Genomic DNA, 9,426 nt, shown 5'->3' with positions numbered 1-9,426 from the left:
TATACGCGATTAGGAAAAAATGTATATATTAATCCGACTATACAGATTTATAGAAACTTGAATTTTTTAATTTTGAGAGTTTGTTATTTCAATATTAATTGGACAACATTCTCTTTATCCCTTACCAATTTGTACGCGTCCTGAAACATCTAACTGGACCGTCCACAATGCAGAGTCGAATCAATGCAGCTGTATACGATATCACGTAGATAGCAAGAATCCATTCGTATCCTGAAGAGAGATAAATCGATTTAAATATTTGATCGTAAAGGCCTATACGCATTATACGTAATACCATCACATTAACATAATATCCAATGCTTTCTGTTATCTAGTGTAAACTATTCAGATAATCATTTAAATGAAATAATTGTTTCATTTCTGATTTTTATGCAAATTTATATTATATAAGTTTAATATATGTTTATCTTATTTTATATATTTTATTTTTATCTAGATAATTTCTAGATTATCTAAACATTGGTAATATCAAATATTCTTAGATGGAGCAATATACTATCACAGCACCAGATTGTCATTTAATAATAATTTAAACGAATCGTACAAAAATATTTGACATTATGACGGTGACATAACGTATGCAACACATTTAAAGCTTAATTTTCATTATGCGACGGGAAGGGGGAGGGGGAAAGGGTAATTAGACGTGCACCGGTATCGGGCGGTCCACGAAGCTGTTCAGTTTTGTCGCTGCGCGATTGCAGAAACACAAACGTGAGGAATATCAAGTAATTCGCCACGGAGGAGAGAAATTTATTGACCGGGATCTCGTAAAACTTGGCCCATTTCGAGTTCGGGGCGAACAGCTCGACGAACGCCACGATCGGTAGCATGCCGATCCGCGGGATCACCGACAGACACTTTAACCACGTGCTTCTGACCTTCCACTCGTGCCAGGTGCCGATCCATTTACTCTCAACGATCTGGAAAGAGAGATATGATTTTATAATAAAATCCTTTTAACTGGAAACTTTTCATAGAGAGAGAGAGAGGGAGAGGGTGTGTCATCCTCTATCGATCGATCTTTTGACAGAAATTTTGCTATCATATTAATTATATATATATCTAATTTGACGTAGAAAAGTTATTAAAATTATAGGACACTTGTGGAAAATGATTTTTAAATCATTTTGTTTTATTTAAGAATTTAATTTTTTTTTCTAATTTACAGTGTTAATTATACAGCAATATTTTCTCGATTAATTCCACAGTACAACCTGTTGAATTTCGATCGTCATACCTGCTGTACATTCGGATGAGCCACAAAGGTCTTTTGCTCGTAATCCAGAGCCAGCAAAAGTCTTGGGTATACGAAAGTGGAAGTACGACCAAAACCGCCGGTTTGTTTTAATATACACTCGACTTCTTCGGCCGTACGAGCGCATCCGATCAAGTCCGTTGCGAAATGCGACACCTCCTTTATCGCAAAACGATAGGTTATTAACTTATCGTGGAGCCTTAAGCCCAGTGTCTCTCGATATATACATCGCAGATATTATTAAAATATATATCAACGATAAACCAATTTTTTTATCATCGTTATCACTTATCGATTGCCTTCGACGTACAATCAAATTGACACAATATATTTTGTCAGTAATAAATAAGTAGTAATATTTTTCAACTCACGCTAGACAAGGCTTTGTAATCGGGATAAAATTCTCTATCGAACGAAGCTTCCCTGCTGAGTTCGGCAGATAATTCAAAGGCTCGTAGAATCGGATCATCCTCAGTTTGACAAATATATACCGGATTCGAAATCGCGTTGTACAGGAACAATCTCATTTTCTCTATAGTCAAGATATCACCCTTATCTCTTTCTGGTCTACAATAGTAGAAGAGAATGAAGGTAAATATATGAGATATATATATAAATGGCATGAATTATTCAATTACTCGACAATCGTGGCTCTTCGCGAATTAACTGTACGCGAATAGCACATCTTAAGCTAACAATAAATTTGCGAATGTTGTCTCTCTGGAAACGCGGTTTGCGTACTTGCAGACTTCATCGCAGTTGCAACTAGGCGGATGGGGTTTCTGCAGAATGTGACGTCGGAATCTGAGCATATCAATCATTTCAAAGTGTCCGTATTGCGCCGCGACGGCGAGGGGGATCGTGTCGTCCGGGAAATCGGGGCTGTGAGTGACACCGGCGTATTCGAGGCCCGGTGTCAATTCATTCAGCTTGTTCAGTATCAATACGGTGATCCTCACCTGATTATCCCTGATCGCGTGCAGATGCGTGTCGCCCGGATCGATGTCCGGGTGAGACAATAAATATTCCACCATCGCCGTGTTTCTCTCATTGACGGCGATATGGAGCGCGCTAACGCCCTAAAAAATTATTAATTAATATTAACATAATATATCGATAAGAAAAACTCATAAATTAAAAAAAAAAGAGCGGAGTGGAACCTCGCTTAAGAGGGCATACCCGTTTGAAACCTCGAAAAATGAGTATATTTTCTAGATTTTTTTGCAGAGCAACAACTTGATAAAAATTTTTAATTTTTTTCATTATTAACTACTTAAACAAAAATTTCCAGCTTAAAAAATTTTTTTTTTTTTGAAGTTATGGGAATATTTGCAGAGCTCCTCCAAATTTTAGATGGCTGCATTTTAGATGGTGTGCATGAAAACGTTCGTAAATCATATCCGAAATAAAAAATACAAGCTTTTTTTTATTAAACATATTAATAGCTATCTGCTATTCAAGCGTTTTTTCAAAATTATAAAAAATAAAAAAATGGCGGCAGGTTGAAGAAAGTTTAGTTCTTTTTAAAAAAAGGCCATCTTTTTTTCTTTATAACAAAAAAATAGGGAATCGGATTAAAAAGAGGCTTCGTTAGCAGATGCACACCGTGCATGAAAACATAAATCTGCAAATATTCGCATAACTTCAAAAAGAAAACTTTTTTTAAGCTGAAAATTTTTATTTAAGTACTTAATAATATTGTATTAATATTGTAAAAAAAAAAAGTTTTTATCAAATTGTTGCGCTGCAAAAGAATCTAAAGAATGTATTCATTTTTCGAAGGTCCAAATGGGTATGCCCCCTTAAATATATAGTCGAACCCATAGAGCAATTTCCGTTCCGCTGTTTGATAATTATCGATAATAATAGAACGGAAATAGCGATCTACAGTGGTTGGTTGAATCAGTGAAATATTTTTAGACTTTTCTCAAAATTCCTCTTTTCCCGCAGCGAAGAGGAGACTCTACTTTCGGAAGTCTATCGTGGCTCTTCTCTCTTTTTTTTTTTCTTTTGGTCGTGTCCCTTTTTGTAAGAAGAATGGGACGACGACGTTTGTCGCCCATCTGCGGTGCGTTTACAGAGGCGGCCCCCAACAATGGGCCGGCACCATTGTTGTCGCCGACACTAGTCACAATATTCACTGATATTTTGGCTTTTCGACAGGCCCCCGGGAGTTATTCGTGTCATCCACACGCCAAACGCGACAATAATACCTCGTGATATATGTTCGGTAAAAAGCCCTCGTTTCGTGACAATCGGCAGCTGCCGTCCTTAATGTTTCGCGTGACTCGTCTAGATTTTACGTTCGATTAAATATGCGTTTGCCATTTGTTTTCATTGGTTACTCTTTAAAAAAAAAAATGTTTAAAAAAAATATATATAAATAAAAAACCCCAAAAATACGCGGCTCGAAATAACGAAATAATATTCTTATATTAATAACAGATCATAATAACACGATTAGTTAATTCTTTTAGTTTTATGAGATTTAACTTTTTTGTTTTAAATTAATATTGATAATAAGTTTTATTAAACTTTTTTAGGAGTAAATATTGTGAATTATTTTTTTTCCTCACATTGTAAAAAATGCTACTGACGTAGCACACACACACACATACACAAGACGTTTATTAAACGAGTGATGGGAAAAGGATACCGGTGATCTCTTGGATGCGTCAAGGCACGCGAGTACAGTGGTGGAAGGAGTCGCAAAGAGCCGAAGAGATTCCCATATGGAATTTACAGTTGGGCGGATCATTTGAATAATTTTATCAGGCCTCTCGGTTGAAACCATTGTCTTGTAAAAAGACGGTCTGAAATATGGCCAGAGATATACGAGGACACCCAGTTTCTTTCTCTATGTTCTGTTCTCTCTCTTTACCGGATTCCCTCTTCTCTTCCCCTCTCTTTCTATCCGCGCACTGTCTTTCTTCGCGCCGCTTCGGCATTTCGGCCTCAAAGTCAAACGACAGTTTGACCGCTTTTCTGGAACCCTAAAGAGAGGAAAGAACACACCGACCAAGGAAACATTCCACGGGGGGTACGTGTTCCTTCACGGATTGAAGATCCGAGATAACTAGACTTTGCATCGCTCTTTCGTTCTCTTCCTTTTTATCTTCTCCTCCTATAATTTGTTTCACTGCTTCTGATACAGGATAATAAATCGTCCAAGTTTGTTGACTTAAAAATTGCGTTAGAGAATGTATTTGAAAATTATGGAAAAATATTTTCGAAAAATTTCTATTAAGAGTCACGCTTCAGAATTCCCTGTAAGCTGTTGGAGCGAGTGATACATACAGCTTAACTTTACATTATCCTCATCTATCTTTCTCGAGATACTCTTTTTGACATCTAAGAACACAAGCATGAACTCCGAAAAACGTTTCACATTAATCACTCGTGCGGGCGATCTCAAAGAAGAATTTGACAGAATTGACGTGAAGAGTGGAGACACCAAATGCAAAAGCGTATCTCTCTCTTTGAGACACGCACCGCCGCGCCGTTTCGGTGAATCCACCGTTAACCGGGTGATGGGAGAGATAAATTCGGGAATCTTTACGAGCTGTTTAAAAGCCTACCAAGTTTAAAGCGCGCGCGACTCGTCCCGCGATGTGAATCACGGACGGGAAACGGAATGAATCCGGTGGACCGTAATTTATGGAAAACGCATTCCACCGAGATGTAATTTAGCGTCCCGAATCGCTAACGGAATTTGCCGTCGTCGTTAATTGTAAGGCGGGAAATGAGGTTTACACATGAGGTGCTTTTACATATTCCTGGCGCGCGCGCAATTTTTTTTTTTTTTTTATTTTGCTCAAACGAGCTGTATTTTTTTCTCTTGAATATTGATAGTTTTCTCGAGATATTTTGGAATTGTGCGGAAAAAAATGTGAAATCGTGTGCTTACTTGAAAATTTGTGGCATTTATATTGAAATCGGGATGATCTTGCAGGAATAGTCGCACATCGGCGACATTTCCGTCAGCGACAAGCTCGAAGAATCTTTTCTCGAGTTCTTGCAAATGCGGAAATATCACACCGGGATGCTGCAATCGAATAACCTTTAAGTAGATTTGACAAGCTAACACATTCAATCACGCCTCTTCGATTTTTCCACGCTATATTTTAATGTATGTAAAAGACACCAAGTAATTTATTTTGTAGGAGATTGCGCTATCGACATACTCGTTTATTAGAAAAACTTACATTTTCGAGTTCATCCTCCGTTCCGGCTACCGTTTCATTATCCGTCATCACGGATAATCACACGAAATTATAAATAATCGCTTTCACGCAGATAATGTATACAAAAATTAAGATTTATTACTTAAATATATAAAATAAGATAATTTAAAAAATTAGGAGTATGAGATCTTTTGAAACAGAGAAACGTCAAAGGTACTTCTCACGTCAATTATATTTTGTTTCCATTGGTATAAGAATGAAGTCGCTTCCGTTTGAATAAATTTTAGAGAATTGTTTTATAGCGTAGAAGAATTATAAAATTTTAAGGATAAAGCGCTCTTCTCTAATTTTTCTCGAATATACAATGGCAGAATTTTCTTTGCTTAAATTTTTTTATTTACTTATTTAAATCGATGATATATACACATATATGTACATATAATAGTATATAGTAAATAACAAGACATGAAGATGTGCTTTTGTTAATAATGTAATTTAATCTTTTTTCGGGGGGGAATATATATACATAATTTATAATTAATGGAATGAAAAGTCGAAGCAGATTACGTCCCCTTCTGATTGCGTTAGATGAAGTGAAAGGAAAATTGGGCTATGTACAATAAACTTTATTTCCTAAAAGAGGATCGCGTTTGAACTTGCGCTCTTAAGATATTTCTCTCCGTCTCTTTAAATTAATTACAACAACGGAGAGATGTATTTAAATATAGACTCATTCTTGCTGCATGCGCGTACATAAAAATTGATTGGGATAACATAATGACAGAAGTGTCAATGATCTATTATCTTACACACTTTCTTAGATAATTTCATACACAAATATACCGAACAAGATACACACGATTCGCGAGCGTTTTCGTATATAAGGAACAGAGGGGATATTATATTCAAGAGAAAAGCTCCGATTCTCTCTAAAGCTTTATTTTTTTTTTATTCATTTCTTTAGATATCGTCCTATGGTTCTAATATACTACACATCATTCGGTGAACACGGATAGGTCTCACTGGCCAACTCTCTCGTTTAGAACGACGTCTTTATATATATATTTTTTTTTTTCTAATATATTTAAATATATAATATAATATATAATAAGACGACATATATATAAAATCAAATATAGAGTGAAATTTTAATAACATGTAGATTATTAAATATATGTATATAATATGTGCTCTCTCAAAGACGTCAAGTCATGTCACTTTGTTACTCGTAAATAAAAACAGCATGACTTTAACATTCCATTAAACGGCGTTATATTACAACTGCACCGACTACAGCATCTTTATCGCATTATAAACGACGTCATTATACATATAACCGCCAGCCCAGTAGTTTATACGCTCACTTTTATTGGCGTAATATAATCTGTGTTTACGCGAGTATTAACGAAAAATAACTGCGATTAAAATCTAGTTTGCAAATTTATTGAGCTTTTTAATACTCGTTTAAATAGTTTTCTCAAATAATTTGAGACGATTAAAGCACATGCAATTCATATCTGCTCTTTTATAAAGTGATGCATTTTTAACAAGATGATAGTAACTACTAACCAGACTTGACGGAACAATGAATGTGGGATCTGGACTCGTAGTAGACCCAATCGAAACCAGCCTCGACCGCGAGTCTCGCCAACATCCCGTACTTGGAGCGATCCCGATCGCTCGTCGTTATATCGACAGCTCGTCCCTCGTAGTGCAGGGACTCAAGCGCGTGATTGCCCTCTTCATCCCAGCCCTCTGTCACTCTCAGCTTCACTCCCGGCCACTGGTTCATCACCGAGATCGCCAGTGCGTTGAGCTTCTCCTTGCACCTCTGTAACATTACAAGTGCGTTCTGGCTTATCGGTTTGGTAACAGGTTAGTTGAGTCACTGTAATTGAGTCTATAATTGAAAAGTTTACAATCTCTACGCGTTCTGCATATATACTAATCAATCTTGAAAAATTAATAATTTAATTTTCCAGATAATGGTAAACAGTAAGAAGGAGATTTATCGTACATTTATTGTCTCTCTTATTTCTCTCCATGATATATCTTATTTACTGGAGTTTAATAGTTGTCAAAATGTATCTTTAAAATATTAACTATTTAACTATCTAACTGTTTAAATTTTTTAAATTTTATTGACTTATTTTAAAATATTAATATTTAAGTATAATATATATTTATATACATCTCTCCCTTAATTTTTGTAGTTTTTTGTAGTTTTTTGATCATATAGTTAGGGTTTAAATCAAATGTATTCAGAAATTTAGGGTTAAAGCTGGCTTTTTCCTTGGAACGAAGAACGCTTTTCCGGGAAGTTCCGCTTAACGCGATTTCCGTCGTATTTGAAAACATCGCGCGACACGGTCCGGTCGTGGAATTCAAGTCGATTTCACGGTGCGCGCGTGGAAAAAGGAGGGTCTTCCTCATGACCGGTGGCGTCAGGTAGATAGAGAGAGCGATGGGGTTCTCCAGGGCCGCGGGAACCGCTGTGAGGAAAACGAATGCGTGTTTTGACCGGTCATGAGATCGGTCCCGAGAATCTTGAAGAGACTTTAACGGGGCCCAAGTCCGTGGCGAATCAACGGACAAACAGGAGTGTATATATAAATACGGCCCCGAGACGTCGAGAACCATTCGGTCACGCTGATCCTCTCTCCTCCGCTCTCCTCTCTTGTCCGGAGTCACTTCTCCCTTATTGTCTACCTGTATCGACAAGCCGGGCGGTGCCAGGCCGCGGTGTGAATCAATAGCCGTTCTCTCTCTCGTAACGATGCGCGCGGGACGGAACGGCTTGTTGAGACAGGGCCCAATAGCGTGGCGGAGGAGACCCACGGCTTAAACCCCGGGCTTAATCCGGAACGCGGCGTATCGAGGGCGCGAGAAGCCAAAGCGCGCAGAGGGAAGTCTCTCCATTGACCGGAGCCGCGGCATTGTCGAAGGGCCCGCGCGTCCGGGCCCCGCGTTTAAATCGATTCTCGGAGGGCAATCGCCCACGCAGGGCCGTATCATGCGGATGACCGGGCATGCGGATGAATCGCGCGAATGAACGCGCGCCGATGTATGTGAATCGAACGGGGGAAATTCTCCACCCCTCTCGTGCCCCTCTCGTTCCCTTTATTCCCGGTTGACGAGAAAATAAAGGAGGGCCCGATCGACTTTTGCCAGGGGAGGCGAAAGCCTCTCGTCGAGAGATCGGTTTTGAGAAACGATCGTCGCTCGCGCGATTTTCACACATTCGAAAGGGGCCTGCTTGTGTAATATATATACATATTTCTCTCTCTTTCTCTTCACCCCTTCTCATTCACAATGGATCTCAATGGCGGTACGCACAACCGCCGGACACGAAGCGGCTCGCGATCCTCCACAATGAGACCTGTTCGACGCTGAATCGAGAATGAAACGGAGCTAACAATGTCCACGAATTTTGCAGCTTTCCTTGCGGCAATTAGCCTCTATTGACTGCGGATACCGGTCCCCTGCCTTCCTCGCCCTCCTTTTACTTCCACGGGGCCTCTCGATCCGCGAAAACCTTCACCGCCACGTGCACGCGATTGCCGCAAGTGCGATCGCAACGTCCATCGGCTGTCGGATGAATTTCCCATTTAGAGTATCCCCTTGAATATGACGCTTTAAATGAACCTTCTGTGTGAACGGGATTGTATATGAACGTAAAGGCTAGCGTATAAATTCGCGCTCAATAGGCGACTTTAATTCCCTCACGCGCGCGCGTGATATATTTCCACGAAATTTATAACCCGAAGCTGCTTCGGTTTCCAGACCGCAACGTGGTATGGGAATGACGTCGTTCGGTTCGCCGCTACTTCCGGCACGTGAAAGCCTTCGTTCGGGAAAGTCCATTTATAGGACGAATCGATCATTTTACGGAGATGTCGAATATTGTAAATTTAAGGGTGTCGCCGAGCCGATTATAGAAAGCAGATTTCGAGATGCAGGAAT

General features: G+C 39.0%; 1 protein-coding gene across 1 annotated transcript in view; it reads right to left on the bottom strand.

The window, feature by feature from the left end:
* Positions 1–5,902, bottom strand: part of LOC115241885 (short transient receptor potential channel 5-like) — an 11,132-nt gene extending 5,230 nt beyond the window's left edge. The window contains exons 1-7 of the mRNA XM_029817832.1: positions 5,485–5,902; positions 5,187–5,324; positions 2,021–2,358; positions 1,651–1,846; positions 1,262–1,438; positions 674–944; positions 126–231 (exon numbers count right to left, since the gene is read on the bottom strand). Of these exons, the coding sequence (XP_029673692.1) occupies positions 126–231; positions 674–944; positions 1,262–1,438; positions 1,651–1,846; positions 2,021–2,358; positions 5,187–5,324; positions 5,485–5,532 (1,274 nt within the window). The 5' untranslated portion in view covers positions 5,533–5,902. The remainder of the gene's footprint in view (positions 1–125; positions 232–673; positions 945–1,261; positions 1,439–1,650; positions 1,847–2,020; positions 2,359–5,186; positions 5,325–5,484) is intronic.
* Positions 5,903–9,426: the final 3,524 nt, after the last annotated feature.

This window comes from Formica exsecta, unplaced genomic scaffold (assembly GCF_003651465.1).
Source record: "Formica exsecta isolate Colony F162 unplaced genomic scaffold, ASM365146v1 scaffold526, whole genome shotgun sequence".
NCBI lineage: Eukaryota > Metazoa > Arthropoda > Insecta > Hymenoptera > Formicidae > Formica > Formica exsecta.
The sequence above is the reverse complement of the archived record's forward strand: the minus strand, read 5'-3'. Positions and strand labels throughout refer to the sequence as shown.